General features: G+C 44.5%; 1 protein-coding gene across 1 annotated transcript in view; it reads left to right on the top strand.

The window, feature by feature from the left end:
• Positions 1–17,437, top strand: part of TENM4 (teneurin transmembrane protein 4) — a 355,279-nt gene that overhangs the window by 63,179 nt on the left and 274,663 nt on the right. Inside the window, exon 3 of the mRNA XM_083362529.1 lies at positions 1,810–2,079. Within this exon, the coding sequence (XP_083218655.1) occupies positions 1,810–2,079 (270 nt within the window). The remainder of the gene's footprint in view (positions 1–1,809; positions 2,080–17,437) is intronic.

Genomic DNA, 17,437 nt, shown 5'->3' with positions numbered 1-17,437 from the left:
CTCCAGGCATCCGAGGCCTAGAACAGACTTCCGGAAGTGGCATCCAGGCACTTCCGGTGGGGTATTCTAGGCCTGAGAGGTGTCCTCCAGGCATCCGAGGCCTAGAACGGAATTCCGGAAGTGGTATCCATGCACTTCTGGTGGGCCGTCCTAGGCTTGGGAGGCCTCCTCCAGGCCTCCCAGGCCTAGACTGGACTTCTGGAAGCCAGCTTGTTCTCCAAATGCAGCAAAATTTAGCTACCGGTTCTACCAAACCAGTATGAACAAGCTGAATCCCACCACTGTATACATGTAGTCCTCTACGTGTGACCACAACAGCCCAAACTTTCCACCGCTAAGTGAAACATTTGTTAAGAAACATTTGTTAAGTGTGCTTCCCCCCCCCTTTTACGACCTTTCCTGCCACAGTTGTTAAGTGAATCACGGCAGTTGTTAAGTGAGGAACATGGTGGGTAAGCGAATCTGACTTTCCCCATTGACTTTGCTTGTCAGAAGGTCGCAAAAAGGGGACCACGGGGCACTGCAACCGTCGTAAATAGAAACCGAATTTTGATCGGGTGACCATAGGGATGCCGCAACCGTTGTGTGAAAAAAAACAGTCATAAGTCACATTTTTCCTTTGTAACTTTGAACCCTTACTAAACAAATGGTTGTAAACCAGACATGTCAAACTCGCAACGTCACGTGACATCGCGCAACGTATCGGGACAGTTTTGCCATTGCCGGCAATGGGGTGGGTGCGGCTTCCAGATGACGCATTTGGCTGGCAGTTTGACACCCCTGTTGTAAACTGACGACTAGCTGTATGTACCTTTAAATAAATAAATGGATGACTAAATAAATAAGATTTATTTTATAAATAAATAAATAATGACAATTTCCTTGTTTTAATCAAAATAGCTGGGTTTACAAGTGTCCGTGTTTAGAGGGACTGTGGATGGAGAACGCATCGCTTAGTAAACCAACGGGCGCTTGATCAGTTCAACTTCAGCCAATCTGCACGTTTAAGTGGCTCTCATTCTTGATGCAGTTAAATATCGCAAGAAGTGGGAAACACGAACTTCTGTGCCATCTCTGATTACAGATGGTCACCTAATCCCAAAGGTGCTTTTTTTTTCCAGGAGGCAAGTAGACTTTCTTGGTTTTCCTTTGAAGACCTTTCTCTTCTCATCCAAGAAGCTTCTTCAGCTCTGACTGGATGATGGGGAATGGAAGGATTTATACTCCCTGCAGTCATCTGGTCATTAGTACTTGTTATGAGAGTCATTGAGGCCATTTTGAGCTTTACCCGGGTCCTCAGCATCAACTGAACAGTGCAAATGGTCACCTGGAGTTTTTGCTTTCGAAGACAGCAAAGTCCACATTTTGGACAGAGAGGACCGCTGGTTTGAAAGAGGGGTCAAAGAGGCTATCTAGGTCCAGGTTGAACACCCGTCTCTCAACAGAGGGGGAGGGATACGACACCATCTATCTACAACGTAGTCCTTTCCGCAGTTCCAAGGAGGCTCCACACCCATTTGCAGCACTCAGGTGACCCTGAGTACACAGATAAACCTCCAAGTGGCCTCAACGGCTCTCTAAAAGAAGGCAAATGACCAGCTGTCTGCAAGGAATGTAAATCCTTCCATTCCCCACCATTCAGTCAGAACCTGAAGAAGCTTCTTGGATGAGAAACGAAATGTCTTCAAAGAGAAAAAAGAAAGTCCAGTTGCCTCCTGAAAAAGCGTCTTTGGGACAACCATGACTTGGATGATGGAGAACCTCCATAGACATGGTCACCTAACGCTTTGAGTTCTTCTTCCTATCCAGGAACCAACTTTTCTTTACAAGAACTGGGCTTTGAAGATGTCTCGCCCCCCCACGGGACTTTATACCGGACTGACTTAGGACTGCCCCACGGCAGCTACTCCATCAGCGCTGGCTCCGACGCCGATACGGAAACGGACGCCATCATGTCACCAGAGCACCCGGTGCGGTTGTGGGCCCGCAGCACCAAGTCCGGCCGTAGCTCCTGTTTATCCAGCAGAGCCAATTCCAACCTCACCTTAACAGATACAGAACACGACAACACGGAGACAGGTAAGAAAAAGAGTCAGCCGGATTCCGTTGTGTGTGTATGTGGGGGGGTTTGCAACGGAGATCTTTCTCTCATCCAAAAAGTCAAGATGGTGGCTGCCATCCCATGGTTGCAGCCATCCCTTTGACTTTTTCACGAGGGATGTCCTGTTTTTCACCCATTTCTGTTCCTTTTGTGTCTTTGCGTGCGGTGTGTGTGTGTGTGTGTGTGAGTGATTCAGTTGTTTGGTTATACCTCTGGCACATTTGATGTGAGTTGCGGACAAACGGAGGAAGAAAAGGCATAATTCTCGTCAAAAAGGGCACGTCCTGGTTAGAGAAAATGACTAAAAACATATAGATTTTAAGCCAGAATTGTTTTTGTTAGGCATAGTAGTAGGAAACTATGAGAAAGAATGTATATACTTAATTTTACATGTATTCACTGCAGCAAGAATAGTATATTGGAAAAATGAAAATCTGCCAACAAAGAATTAATTAAGAAAATTTTAGATTTGCAGAAATGGACAGATTGACATGGAAAATAAAAGAGAAAAAAGATTCAGTGTACTTCAGAACGTGGGATAATTTTCATCAGTGGCTAGAAAAATGAGTTAGAGAGAAAGGAACGTGATATGTACTATGTAACATTAAATAGGTATTAGTAAGAAGAAGACTATCGGGTGAAGAGAAGATTTAAGAAGTATATTGTTAACTAACATATTGATTATGAAAATATAGAAACTAATTATTACAGATTGTTTTTTTTTAAATACCTGAATCCAGACAACATGCTGTTTGCTAAATACTGAAGAATGTTATTTTATAAAAAAATAATTAATTAAAAATTAATCCTTTTGTGTTGTGACCCAAAATATTTAGCCATGAATGGCTGAAAGACTCATGTTTTGAACTGACCGGAAAAATACTGGTGGATTTAAATGCCCTATGGCAGGGGTGTCAAACTCAATTTTATTGAGGGCCGCATCAGCATTGCGGTTGCCCTCAGGGGGGCAGGTGGGTGTGGCCTGGGTGGGTGTGGCCTACTGGGTGGGCGTGGCTAGAGTGCGTGTGGCCTACTGGGTGGGCGTGGCCAGCTCTCCATCGTTCACATCAAGGATGCCTATGGGGGCCTGGGCAGGAGTGGGACAGATCTGAGGGTCTCTGGCAGAAGGAGGGTCTCTGGGCCAGGGCCAAGGCAGCGGGGGCCGTTCCCACACTGTTTCCAGGATGGCTTCGCGGGCCGCATGAAACCACTTCGCGGGCCGGATCTGGCTCCCGGGCCTTGTGTTTGACATGTCTGCCCTATGGGCTCAGGGGAAGGTCTATATCCAAACAACAATTTCAAGAAGGATGCTAATAAATTTCTTCTGCTCAAACATCTCCTATTCTGTTGTCCCCGGCCTTTATCTCTGAATGGATATTTCTCCTTTCAAATGATGTTCTCCCGAGTTCCCAAAACGCAATTCTGATTGACTCCCACTGTCTGTGTAAATAGATCTGCTGGCTCTCTAAAGGGACAGAGGTGACACACAAGCACACACACACACACACAGACACATAAGCATGTGCACACTTTGAGCCATTCATCTTTTATGAAAAACTTGAAGGTCATTTCATCCTTGTTGTTTCCACCGCAGAGATGTCTTGCAGTTGTGGGGACAGTGCTGGAACTTTAGATCATCAATTCTTTAGGGCATAAAGAGTGTAGCTGATACACAATGGCATCTGGTCTATTCCTTAATAAAAAATGTTGTGTGTTGGCCACTCTGAAAAGGCCAGGAGACCATCTGAGTGATGCTAAGAGAATATCAGAAGTGATTCACTTCCTCTTATACCTTGTAGTTTGATTTTTAGAATAGAATGGAATGGGATGGGATGGGATGGGATGGGATGGGATGGGATGGGATGGGATGGAATGGAATGGAATGGAATGGAATAGAATAGAATAGAATAGAATAGAATAGAATAGAATAGAATAGAATAGAATAGAATAGAATAGAATAGAATAGAATAGAATAGAATAGAATATTTTTATTTTTTTATTTTAATTCCATTTATATCCCGCCCTTCTCTGAAGACTCAGGGCGGCTTAGAAGCTTAGCAATAGCCTTCATTCTATATATATGCCTGCTTATTAGGGCTTTCACACACACCCCAAGCGGAATTATTACAAAGTCAGCTTATTGCCTCCAACAATCTGGGTCCTCATTTTACCTACCTGGGAAGGATGGAAGGCTGAGTCAACCTTGAGCCTGGTGGGATGCGAACCTGCACTAATTGCAGGCAGCTGGTGTTACTTAAGGAGGCATTAGCCCACTGCTCCACCAAGGCTCTTAATAGAATAGAATAGAATAGAATAGAATAGAATAGAATAGAATAGAATAGAATAGAATAGAATAGAATAGAATAGAATAGAATAGAATAGAATAGAATAGAATGTTTTATGTTTTATGTTTTATTTAATTTGTATACCGCCCTTCTCCCTAGGGACTCAGGGCGGTTCACAGGGCATATAAATAACAATACAATACAATACAAAAGTTAAAACAAAGATTAAATCAATGCCCAGTTAAAAAACAGTACTACAATTCTAAAACAACAATTTAAAACCCAGCTCCCCCGTCAGGCCAGACCGGCTAATTCAAATAAATGGGTCTTCAGGCCACAACGGAAAGTTCGGAGGTCTGATGCCATCCGGAGCTCCACCGGCAGTTGGTTCCACAAAGCCGGGGCACCCACAGAGAAGGCTCTCCCCCTGGGGGCCGCCAGTCGGCATTCCCTGACCGGAGGCACCCTGAGGAGGCCCTCTCTGTGGGAACGCACAGGGCGGAGGGGAGTTGAAGCCGGCAGCAGGTGGTCCCCGAGGTAGCCCGGACCCATGCCATGTAGGGACTTAAAGATCATAACTAAGACCTTGAACCTCACCCGGAAGACAACTGGTAACCAATGCAGCTCGCGGAGCAAAGGTGTAACATGGGAGTACCGGGAAACTCCCAAGACAACTCTCGCGGCCGCATTCTGTACCAGCTGGAGCCTCCGAGTGGTCTTCAAGGGAAGCCCCATGTAGAGAGCATTACAGTAGTCAAGGCGAGAGGTCACGAGCGCATGAGTGACCGTGCACAGGGCATCCCGGTCCAGATAGGGCCGCAACTGGCGCACCAGGCGAACCTGGGCAAAAGCCCCCCTAGTCACGGCCACCACATGATCTTCCAGGGTAAGCCGTGAATCTAGGAGGACTCCCAAGTTGCGAGCCCTATCCACGGGGGGTAAGAGCTCACCCCCCATAGAAAGAGATGGAACATTTTGAATGTCCCGGGATGCCGGAATGCACAGCCACTCAGTCTTGTCAGGGTTGAGTTGAAGTCTGTTCCTCCCCATCCAGACCTGAACCGCCTCCAGGCAACGGGACATCACAGCGAGGGCATCACTGGGGTGGTTTGGGGTCGAAAAGAAAAGTTGGGTATCATCGGCATATTGATGATACCCAACTCCAAAACCACGAATGATCTCACCCAGCGGTTTCATATAGATGTTGAACAGGAGAGGCGAGAGAACCGACCCCTGAGGAACTCCACAAACGAGAGACCTAGGGGCCGATCTCTGCCCCCCTGCCAACACCGACTGCGAACGTCCCAGGAGATAGGAGGAGAACCACCGAAGAACTGTGCCTCCCACTCCCAATCCCCTGAGACGCCGCAGCAAGATACCATGGTCGATGGTATCGAAAGCCGCCGAGAGGTCTAATAGGACTAGGACAGAGGAATATCCCCTGTCCCGAGCCCTCCAGAGATCATTCACCAGAGCGACCAATGCCGTCTCCGTGCTGTACCCGGGCCTGAAACCCGATTGGTAGGGGTCCAAATAATCCGCTTCATCCAGGACCAAAGGGAGCTGATGCGCCACCACACTCTCAACAACCTTCGCAAGAAAGCGAAGGTTGGAGACTGGACGAAAGTTGTTCAATACAGTACAGCTGGGTCCAAGGCAGGCTTCTTGAGGAGAGGTCTCACCACCGCCTCCTTCAAGACGGTGGGGAAATAACCCTCACTCAAAGAAGCAGATATAACCGCCTGGAGCCAGCCTCGTGTCCTCTCCCTAGCTGCATAAACCAGCCAGGAAGGGCACGGGTCCAACAAACATGTGGAGGAGCTCAGCCTCCCCATAATCCTGTCCACTTCATCAGGGGTCACAGAATCAAACTCTTCCCAGATAACATTGACAAGACCGTCCGTGTCCTGATCGCCTGACTCTGCCCAGCTGGAGTCCAAACCGGTCCGAATCCGAGCGATTTTATCCGACAGATGTTGACTAAATTCCTCGGCACGACCCTGCAAGGGATCCTCCCTCACCTCCTGATTAAGAAGTGAGCGAGTCACCCTAAACAGGGCGGCCGGGTGATTATCTGCGGACGCAATGAGGGTAGAGAACTCGTTACACCTCGCCACCCTCATCGCTGCGAGATAAGACCTAATATAGGTTCTTAACCGCAACCGGTCGGGTTCGGATTGGCTCGACCTCCAACAGCTCTCTAGGCCCCGTTTCCGACGCTTCATCTCCCGGAGCTCCGCGGAAAACCATGGAGCTCGCTGGGATCTGCGCCGGGTCAGGGGCCGAAAGGGTACAACCCGGTCAAGTGCCTCAGTGGCTGCCCTTTCCCAGGCTTCCACTAAGGCATCCGCCGAGCTGTGAGCAATGGAGGCAGGTGGGGACCCCAGCGCCGCTTGGAATCTATCAGGATCCATTAAGCGTCTGGGGCGGTACCATCTGATTGGCTCCGTATCCCCACGGCAGGGGGTGGCAAAACGGAAGACCATCCGCAGGAGATGATGATCGGTCCATGACAGGGGCATAATGAATGGAGAGCCCCCACCAAGATCATCCAACCACCGTCTAGATAAAAAAATCAGGTCAAGGGTGTGGCCTCCCTCATGAGTTGGTTCAGAAATTACTTGCGTCAGGTCCATGGCCGTCATGGAAGCCATGAACTCCCGAGCTAGCTCAGATGAGCCTCCCAGGGATGGTAGATTGAAGTCTCCCAAAACTATAAGTTTGGGAAACTCAACCACCAACCCTGAGAGGATATCGAGCAGCTCGGGCAGGGCTGCCGCTGTACGACTAGGCGAAATGTACGCCAGCAGCAAACCCAACTGCGCCCCAGAACCAAATCTCACAAAGAGAGACTCACACCCGACTATCTGAGAAACGGTGGTCTCTCTAGAATAGAATAGACAATATGGAATGGAATGGAATGGAATAGAAAATAGAATAAAATAGAGCTGGAAGGGATCTTGGAGGTCTTCTAGTCCAACCCCCCGCTCAAGCAGGAAAACCTATACCGTCTCAGACAGGTGACTGTCCAGTCTCTTCTTAAAAACCTCCACTGATGCAGCGCCCACGATTTCTGGAGGCAAGCTGTTCCACTTTAATTGGTTAATTGGTTAATTGTCCTCATTGTCAGGAAGTTTCTCCTCAATTCCAGGTTGTCTCTCTCTTTGATCAGTTTCCAACCATTGTTTCTCGTCCTTCCCTCAGGTGCTTTGGAGAATAACATGACACCCCCTCCTCTTTGTGGCAGCCCCTCAGATACTGGAACGCTGCTATCATTCATGTCTCCCCTGTTTCTCCTTTTCTTTAGACTAGCCAAACCCAAGTCCCGCAGCCGTTCTTCGTATGTAGTTACACTTCTCTGAATTTTTTTCCCCAAACTCTCAACATCTTTTTTGTGATGTGGTGACCAAAACTGGCTGCAGTATTTCAGGTGTGGCCTTACTATAAAGCGGTAATATTACTTTGCGTGATCTTGATTCTGTGCCTCTGTTTATACAGCCCAGGATCGCATTAGCTTTTGTGGTCGCTGATTTTTGTCACAGACAATGGCAGAGATGCACGCCCTGATATCAGGGCGCAAATGACACAAATTACAAGCAGTCCTTGACTTACAACCCTTCGTTTAGTGACCGTTCAAAATTACCGCAGCACTGGGAAAAAAGAATTATCGCTGTGGATTCTGGAAACTGCTCACAAAGTCACTTTGAGGACCAAACGTTTCAGCCAAGATGAATTTCTGCAAAGAGTGAGCGCAAGAGGCGTGCGATAGCTTACCGGATATGTTTATCGATCAATATTAATTGCTGGACGTATCGATAGAATGTATATACTTTAGCTCTGGTCAATATGAAGTTTTATCCAGCTGCCGTCAAGAGTAGATTTTAATGGGGATCATTAAAGCCCACTTTTCTTCCTGAGCAGGTTAAAAAGTCAGCGGTTTTCGTCGTGGTTTCCTCATTCTTAATGCAAAATAAATAATCGGTATTGAATTCCGGTTCTGTGCATTCCGAGCCTCTCCGACACTTTTATGACTTGGTACTTTCAAGAATTTGGGATTTGCGCGCTTGAAGGGGAACATAGAATAATAGGATCGGAAGGGACCTTGGAGGTCCTCTAGTCCAACCCCCCCTGCTCAACCTATTCCATTCCAGACAAATGACTGTCTAATCTCTTCTTGAAAACCTCCAGAGTTGGAGCACAGACAACATCTGGAGGCAACCTGTTCCACTGATTTAATTGTTCTCACTGTCAGGAAATTCCTCCTTAGTTCTAGGTTGCTTCTCTCCTTGATGAGAGTTTCCATCCGTTGCTTCTTGTCCTGCCTTTAAGGAGCTTTGGAGAATAGCTTGACTCCCTCTTCTTTGGGGCAGCCCCTGAGATATTGGATCATGTCACCCCTCGCCCTTCTCTTCATTAGACTAGACCAGGGGTAGGCAACCTCGGCTCTTTTATGACTCATGGACTTCAACTCCCAGAATTCCTGAGCCAGCATGGCTGAGCTTGGAAACTCTCCCTTTCCCCTCAGCACAGCTGGCTCAGGAATTCTGGGAGTTGAAGTCCATGAGTCATAAAAGAGCCGAGGTTGCCTACCCCTGGACTAGACATACCCAATTCCTGCAACCGTTCTTCATACGTTTTAGCCTCCGGTCCCCTAATCATCTCTGTTGTTCTCTCTGCATTCTTAGATTCTCTATTGTTGCTGCCAATTTCTTCGCAATATCCGACGTATTCACCTCACTCATTTAGATCACAGCGATTGGGAACTGAATTCCTAGGTTGACTCTGTCAGCTGATTTGCCACTGAAAAGTTGAATCTCGGGACATCTGATGAACGTATTTTCTCCAAAGTGATTCCATAATTCCAGATCTTTTCCAGAGAAATCGTGGCGGTCATCCACCTTGCTTTCGATTCCACAAACCTCTGCCATAATGCCAAATAACAAACGAATGGCCGGTATTATCTATTCACGTGTCTCATTCTGTTTCAAAGATGTCCCTGTGTTTAGCAGGCAGTCAACACTAAAAGTAGTCCTCTACTTACGACGGGCCGCCTAGCCACTGTTCGAAATTACCATGGACCCCAATGAAGCTCCTTATGATGCAAAGAAAAAAATGGACAGTCACTTGTCTGAAATGGTATAGGACTAGAAGACCTCCAGGGTCCCTTCCAGCTCTATTCTGATTCATTTCTGAAAAATTCTTATGGACAGATCCATTTTCCCTTCATTCTCAGAGAGAAAGGTGACTTTTTCAGCGCTGTCCCTCGTCACCGTGCAGGGGACACATTGCCTTACAAAAATTACAAGCCCCACCCCTTGTTTCTTTGCTCGCCCATTTTGAAACCCCATTTCCACCCAGTCTTAATCACTGCAGCCGTAAAATCCCCCAGAGTTCAGCTTTTGGTTTTTCTGCCCATGAAAATCAAATAAATAAAATTTCATAGTGTGCCTGTGCACTGCGTGAGGGACTTGATCCACTTGTCTTTGCCGAATCCTCCATCAATCAACTTATGAGATTTTAGCACCGGGTGAGAAAGGCCGAGAAATTGCATCAGAGCGACAAAGGCTTTCCAAATTTGTAACTTTTCATTCTGGTGCCACGGGTCAAGGGAGCACAATCTTGTGTGCGAACGCAACACTAATCGTCTTGTGGAACCCAGTTCTGCCTTTCAGCCGTGACTGAAAGCCATCGGTGTGGTTTACGACTAAAATTTAAAGCAGGTCGGGACTTTGAAGACCCTCAATGCTATTTAAAATCATTGCAAGTGGTCCTTGATTGATAACCATTCGTTTAATGGGTGTTCGAAGTTATAACAGTACTGGGGGGGGGGGAAGGAGTCTCATGGCTGTTTTTCCAATGTACAACCCTGCAGCATCCCCAGGGTCACATGATCAAAGTTCAAACGCTTGGCAACTGGCATGTACTTACGACAGTTGCAGTGTCCCGGGTATAATAATAATAATAATAATAATAATAATAATAATAATAATAATAATAATAATAATAATAATAATAATAATAATAATAAGAAGAAGAAGAAGAAGAAGAAGAAGAAGGAGAAGAAGAAGAAGGAGAAGAAGAAGAAGAAGAAGAAGAAGAAGAAGAAGAAGTTGGAAGGGACCTTGGAGGTCATCTAGTCCAACCCCCTGCTAAGGCAGGAAACCCTATACCATTTCAGGCAAATGGCTGTCCAGTCTCTTCTTAAAAACCTCCAGTGTTGGAGCATTCACCATCTCTGGAGGCAGGTTGTTCCACTGGTTAATTGTTCTAACTGTCAGGAAGTTTCTCCTTAGTTCCAGGTTGCTTCTCTCCTTGACTAGTTTCCATCCGTTGCTTCTTCTCCTGCCTTCAGGTGCTTTGGAGAATAGCTTGGCTCCCTCTTCTTTGTGGCGGCCCCTGAGATATTGGAACACTGCTATCATGTCACCCCTCGTCCTTCTCTTCATTAAACTACACATACCCAATTCCAGCAACCGTTCCCTGTATGTCTTAGCCTGCAGTCCCCCAATCTTCTTTGTTGCTCTTCTCTGTACTCTTTCTAGAGTCTCGACATCTTTTTTACATCGTGGTGACCAAAACTGGATGCAGTATTCCAGGTGTGGCCTTACCAAGGCATTGTAAAGTGGTATTAGTACTTCACGCGATCACGTTTACGTCATCTCCTTCTCCGACCTTCTGACCAGCAAAGTCAATGGGGAAAGCCGGATTCATTTAACAACAAGGTCCAGTGGCCTTTTGAAAAATCCCCTTTGGGTTAGAAGAGACAAAGGGAAAGGGAAAAGGAAAGAAATCCGGTGTTACGACCTTATTTGAAGGGACCAAAGGTCAAGATTGTTAAGTAGAAGGAGGAAGGAATATAAAGTTAGTCTATCTGATCAAGGTTAAAATAGATACGTTGTTATCGTGAATTACCCTTAATGGGTTTTCGCTTATCAGACTGAACCAAGAGGCTTTAAGGATTTCTTGACAGATAAGAGACAGGATGTGGAAAGGCTGTATTTGAAGATAAGTTGCTTGTTGTTGTTAGCTGCAAAGTCGTGTCTGACCCATCGTGACCCTATGGACAACGTTTCTCCAGGCCTTCCTGTCCTCCTCCATCTTCTGGAGTCCATTTAAGCTCACGCCTACTGCTTCAGGGACTCCATCCAGCCACCTCATTCTCTGTCGTCCCCTTCTTCTCTTGCCCTCAACCTTTCCCAGCATGAGGCTCTTCTCCAGTGAGTCCTTCCTTCTCATTAGGTGGCCAAAGTCTTTGAGTTTCAGCTTCAGGATCTGGCCTTCTAAAGAGCAGTCAGGGTTGATCTCCTCTAGGACTGACCGGTTTGATCGCCTTGCAGTCCAAGGGACTCGCAGGAGTCTTCTCCAGCACCATAGTTCAAAGGCTTCAATTCTTTGGCGCTCAGCCTTTCTTATGGTCCAACTTTCACAGCCATACATTGCAACTGGGAAGACCATGGCCTTGACTATACGCACTTTTGTTGACAGGGTGATGTTTCTGCTTTTTAGTGTGCTGTCTAGATTTGCCATGGCTTTCCTCCCCAGGAGCAAGCGTCTTTTAATTTCTTGGCTACAGTCCCCATCTGCGGTGATCTTGGAGCCCAGGAAAATAAAATCTGTCACTACCTCCATTTCTTCCCCATCTATTTGCCAGGAATTGAGAGGGCCAGATGCCATGATCTTGGTTTTCTTAATGTTTAGTTTCAACCCAAGTTTTGCACTCTCCTTCTTCACCCGCAACAAGAGGCTCTTTAGTTCCTCTTCACTTTCTGCCATAAGTTGCTAGGTTACTAAAATTGTTTATACTTTTTTTTTGATGAAGAAGGGAAAGTCATTTCTTTGTAGGTAGTCCTTGACTTATGACCACAACTGAATTTATGTTGCTAAGTGAGACATTTGCTCAGTGGGTTTTGCCCCACTTTACAACTTTTCTTGCCTCGGTTGTTAAGTAAATCGCTACCCTTATTAAAGTAGTAAACACTAACTTAGTAAAGTTAGTTGTTAAGTGAATCTGGTTTCCCTTTTGACTTTGCTTGTCAGAAGGTCAAAAAAGGGGGGGGTGTCACGTGATCCCGGGACACTGCAAACCGACATAAATAGAAACCAGCATCCAAATTTTGATCATGTGACCATAGGGATGCTGCAATGGTCATTAAGTGTGAAAATGGTCATAAGTGCCTTTTTTCGGTGCCGTTGTAACTTTGAACGGTCGCTAAATAAACGGTTACAACTTGAGGACGACCGGTATATACTATTTCTTTTCCTTTCTTCCCCTTGCTGTAATTTTTATTCTTTTTTTTCTTTTCTTTTTTTTTCTTTTCTGCACTATTTATCCTTTCCTCACTTCGCCTCTCCTTCATTGTAATTTTGAATAAAATTACTATTAATAAAGGAAAGCTACCCTATTTGCTCTCTTTCTGCGTTCTCGGTGTTTCTGAAATCAAATTATCTGTCCCAGATTCGTTGTAAATGAGTTTTATTTCCCTTGGTCTTTAATTTATATTGCAACTTGTAAATTTTTTTTGGTGTATGTGTGCCAGTTTGAAAAATTAAAGGCAGAGAGCAAGTTTAGCATGTGTGTGGCGTATTTCTAAGAATAGGGCTTTCGTTTTTTTTAAAGAGAGGAGCAACAAGTCTCATTCTAGTGACCGTGACTCTTAGGATAAAATGCATAAGGCTGAAGCTATAAAACATTTGACTTTTTTAATATAATCATAATCACCATAACAACAACAACAACAATAAAGTTGGAAGGCACCTTGGAGGTCATCTAGTCCAACCCCCTGCTCAGGCAGGAAACCTATACCATTTCAGATAAATGGCTGTCCAGTCTCTTCCTAAAAACTTCCAGTGTTGGAGCATTCACAGCTTCTGGAGGCAAGGAGTTCCACTGGTTAATTGTTCTCACTGTCAGAAAGTTTCTCCTTAGTTCTAGGTTGCTTCTCTCCTTGATTAGTTTCCATCCGTTGCTTCTTCTCCTGCCTTCAGGCGCTTTGGAGAATAGCTTGACTCCCTCTTCTTTGGGGCAGACCCTGAGATACTGGAAGGCTGCTATCAAGTCTCCCCTCGTCATTCTCTTCATTAAACTGGACATACCAACTTCCTGCAACCGTTCTTCATATGTTTTAGCCTCCAGTCCCCTGACCATCTTTGTTGCTCTTCTCTGCCCTCTTTCTAAAGTCTAGAGTTTTTCATAAAAGACAATTGGAAACAGTCAAACCAATTTTGGAGTTCACCTGAAACTGTCTTTTCAAAGAGGAACAGATATCAAAATCCTTCACAGCACTTACAACAGTCCGTTTAGTGACCATTTAAAGTTACAACATGACTGAAAGAATAGACCTATGCCCGCTTTTCACACTTATGACCGTTTGCAGCGATCCCAAGGGTCACATGATCAAAATTCAGATGCTTGGCAACTAACTCACACTTATGACCGCTGCAATGTCCTGGGGGTCACATGATAAGCTTCATGGAGAAGCATTGACTTTGTCCACAAGTTACACTTGGTCCTCAACATACGACCACAACTGAGCCCAAAATTTCTGCTGCTATGTGAGACTGTCATTAAGTGAACCTTGCCCCATTTTGGGACCCTTCTCGGCACAGTTGTTAATTGAATCACTGCAGTTGTTAAGTGAGTGACATGGTTACTAAGTGAATCTGGCTTCCCTGATTGACTTTGCTTGTCAGAAGATCGCAAAAGGGGAATCACGTCACCCCCAGGACGCTGCAACCGTCGTAAATATGAGTCAGTGGTTAAGCATCCAAATTTTGATCATGTGACTGCTACATTGGTTGTAAGTGTGAAAAATGTCCCTATGTCACTTTTTTCAGTGCTGCTCAAACAGTCACTATGTCCAGGTATTGATTTAACAGCTAACCAGCTTGTGTAATGTAAGATGTAAGATGGAATGTAGTGATGAGAATGACTCAGCAGGGTCTGTGTCTCTTTAAGAGCCTTTGTATAAAGGGAAGGCTCTGCTGATGTGTTCTCTCTCTTCCGTTTTTTGCTGTAATTGTGGCTTGTTGGATCCTGCTGTATTAGCACGTGTATGTATGTTGTTCCTGGTGTATGATATTGTAGATAGTGTAAGATAAACCACCATTTAATACAAACCACTGTTTACTGTGTTTACTCCTGGATTATCTCAGTGCAATAAGACTGTGCACGCTCTGACACACTAAATGAACTGTTGTAAGTCGAGGACTTTTGACCTGTACTTTTCTTCGACTTCTTTGAAACCCATTTGAAACCCACTGATTTGGACAGTTTCATTGATACCGGAGTGACTTTTCCATGTAAATGCAGGCAGTCCTCGATTTACAACAGTTCATTTAGTGATCATTCAAAGTTACAATGCCATTAAAAAATAGGAGTTATGACCGTTTTTCACAGTTACGACCTTTGCAGCATCCCCGTGATCATGTGATTAAAATTCAGAAGCTTGGCAACTGACTCATATTTATGACGGTCGCAGTGTCCCGGGGTCACGTGATCGCCATTTGAGACCTTCTGACCAGCAAAGTCCAAGGGGAAGCCAGATTCAATGAACAACCGGATTACTAATTTATCAACTCCAGTGATTCACTTAACAGCCGTGGCAAGAAAGGTCGTAAAATGGGGCGAAACTCACTTCACAACAGAACTTTTTGGGCTCCCTTGCGGTCATACGTTGAGGACCACCTGTATATTGTTGGAGCTTCGGAGGATGTTTAATTGCTGGCCTGTTTTCAGCTGATCTTGCTTAGTGCCTCTTTAGGAACTTTTGATTAAATGAAAGAGGTTCTGTTGATCAAATACTGTTCAGAGAGATTGACACTTCGGAGGCTCTGCATACTTTCAGGAGACGATCTTATCAACATTCCAAAGTTGCCGCAGATTATTGATCCGTCCAGCCTCTTCGGAGGTGATTTGTTAAATATGCTCAACATCAGCGCTCTAAACCTGAGAGGTGAGGTCACAACTGTGTAGGGTGTCATTGACCTTTGGAGGTAACCTTCCCAATTATCTCCCAGCAGATCGGATGACCACCTGTGGAATTAATTTGCGAAGGGTTTGTGTTGAGTGAGTGTGTTAGTTTGTTGGGCAAATTCTGTCCTGAAAGAACCCCATTTTGGTAGGAAACTCAAGGAGACTTGAGATGATGGCAGAAAATGAGAGAGAGAGAGAGAGAGGGAGGGAGGGAGAGAGAAAGGGAGGGGAGGGAGGGAGGGGGAGGGAGAGGGACAGAGAGGAGAGGGAAAGAGGGAGGGAACAAGGAGATGGGGGAGAGGGAGGGAGAGAGAGGGGGGGAGGGAGAGAGAGAGAGGGAGGGAGGGAGAGAAAGGGAGAGGGAGGGAATTTGAATTTGAATTTGAATTTTATTGAATTTATATACCGCCCTTTATTTATTTATTTTTAGTTTAGTTTAGTTTAGTTGTAGTCTAGTCTAGTTTAGTTTAGTTTAGTTGTAGTCTAGTCTAGTTTAGTCTAGTCCACTTTAGTTTGGTTCTGGTATAGTCTAGTTTAGTCTAGTTTAGTTTAGTTCTAGTCTAGTTTAGTTTTAGTTTAGTTTAGTTTAGTTTAGTCTAGTCTAGTCTAGTTTAGTTGTAGTCTAGTCTAGTCTAGTTTAGTCTAGTTTAGTCTAGTCCACTTTAGTTTGGTTCTAGTATCATATAGTTTAGTCTAGTTTAGTTCTAGTCTAGTCTAGCTTAGTTTAGTTCTAGTCTAGCTTAATCTAGTTTAGTCTAGTCTAGCTTAGTTTAGTTCTAGTCTAGTTTAGTCTAGTTTAGTTTAGTTCTAGTCTAGTTTAGTTTAGTCTAGTCTAGTTTAGTTTAGTTCTAGTCTGGTCTAGTTTAGCCCACTTTAGTTTAGTTTACTTCTAGTTTAGTCGTCCACTTTAGTTTAGTTTAGTTTACTTCTAGTCTAGTTTAGTCTAGATTAGTTTAGTTTAGTTCTAGTCTAGTTCTAGTCTAGTTTAGTCTACTTTAGTTTAGTTTAGTTGTAGTCTAGTCTAGTCTAGTTTAGTCTAGTTTAGTCTAGTCCACTTTAGTTTGGTTCTAGTATCATCTAGTTTAGTCTAGTTTAGTTCTAGTCTAGTCTAGCTTAGTTTAGTTCTAGTCTAGCTTAGTCTAGTTTAGTCTAGTTCTAGTCTAGTTTAGTCTAGTTCTAGTCTAGTTTAGTTTAGTTTAGTTTAGTTCTAGTCTAGTTTAGTTTAGTCTAGTCTAGTTTAGTTTAGTTCTAGTCTGGTCTAGTTTAGCCCACTTTAGTTTAGTTTACTTCTAGTTTAGTCGTCCACTTTAGTTTAGTTTAGTTTACTTCTAGTCTAGTTTAGTCTAGTTTAGTTTAGTTTAGCTCTAGTCTAGTTCTAGTCTAGTTTAGTCTACTCTAGTTTAGTTTAGTGTTGTATTCTGCTGTGCTGTTTTGTGTTGTTTTGTTTAGTTTTGTGTTATTTAGTTTAGTCTAGTTCTAGTCTAGTCTAGTTTAGTTTAGTGTTGTATTGTACTGTACTGTGCTGTTTTGTGTTTAGTTTAGTGTTGTGCTGTGCTGTTTTGTATTGTTTAGTTTAGTTTAGTTCCAATCTTAGTGTTGTATTGTGCTGTGCTGTGCTGTTTTGTGTTTTGTTTAGTTTAGTGTTGTGCTGTGCTGGTTTTGTGTTGTGTTGTTTTGTTTAGTTTTGTGCTGTTTACTGTAGTTTAGTTTACTGTTGTATTGTGCTGTGCTCTTTTGTGTTGTTTAGTTGAGTGTTTTGCTGTTTTATATTTTTTGTGTTGTTTAGTTTAGTTTAGTTTAGTCTAGTTTGCCACCTGTCTCACCACAAAACAACTCTTTTACCGCATACTTGGGGAAGAGTGGGTCGTGTGATCTATGCCAATATTTTTTAAAAAATCATGATCTTGTAGAATTTGCAGCTCTACTTTGACCAGGTTTCTGCCTCCTCCTTTCTTGAATATTTGAATGCTTTATTTACATGCTTTATTTCAAGAGAGAGAGAGAGAGAGAGGGGGGGGGAGAGAGAGGGAGAGAGAGAGAGAGGGAGAGAGAGAGGGAGAGAGAGAGGGGGGGGGAGAG

Source organism: Vipera ursinii, assembly GCF_947247035.1.
Source record: "Vipera ursinii genome assembly, chromosome: 4".
NCBI classification, from domain to species: Eukaryota; Metazoa; Chordata; class Lepidosauria; order Squamata; family Viperidae; genus Vipera; species Vipera ursinii.
This window is presented reverse-complemented; position numbering and strand designations above follow the sequence as displayed.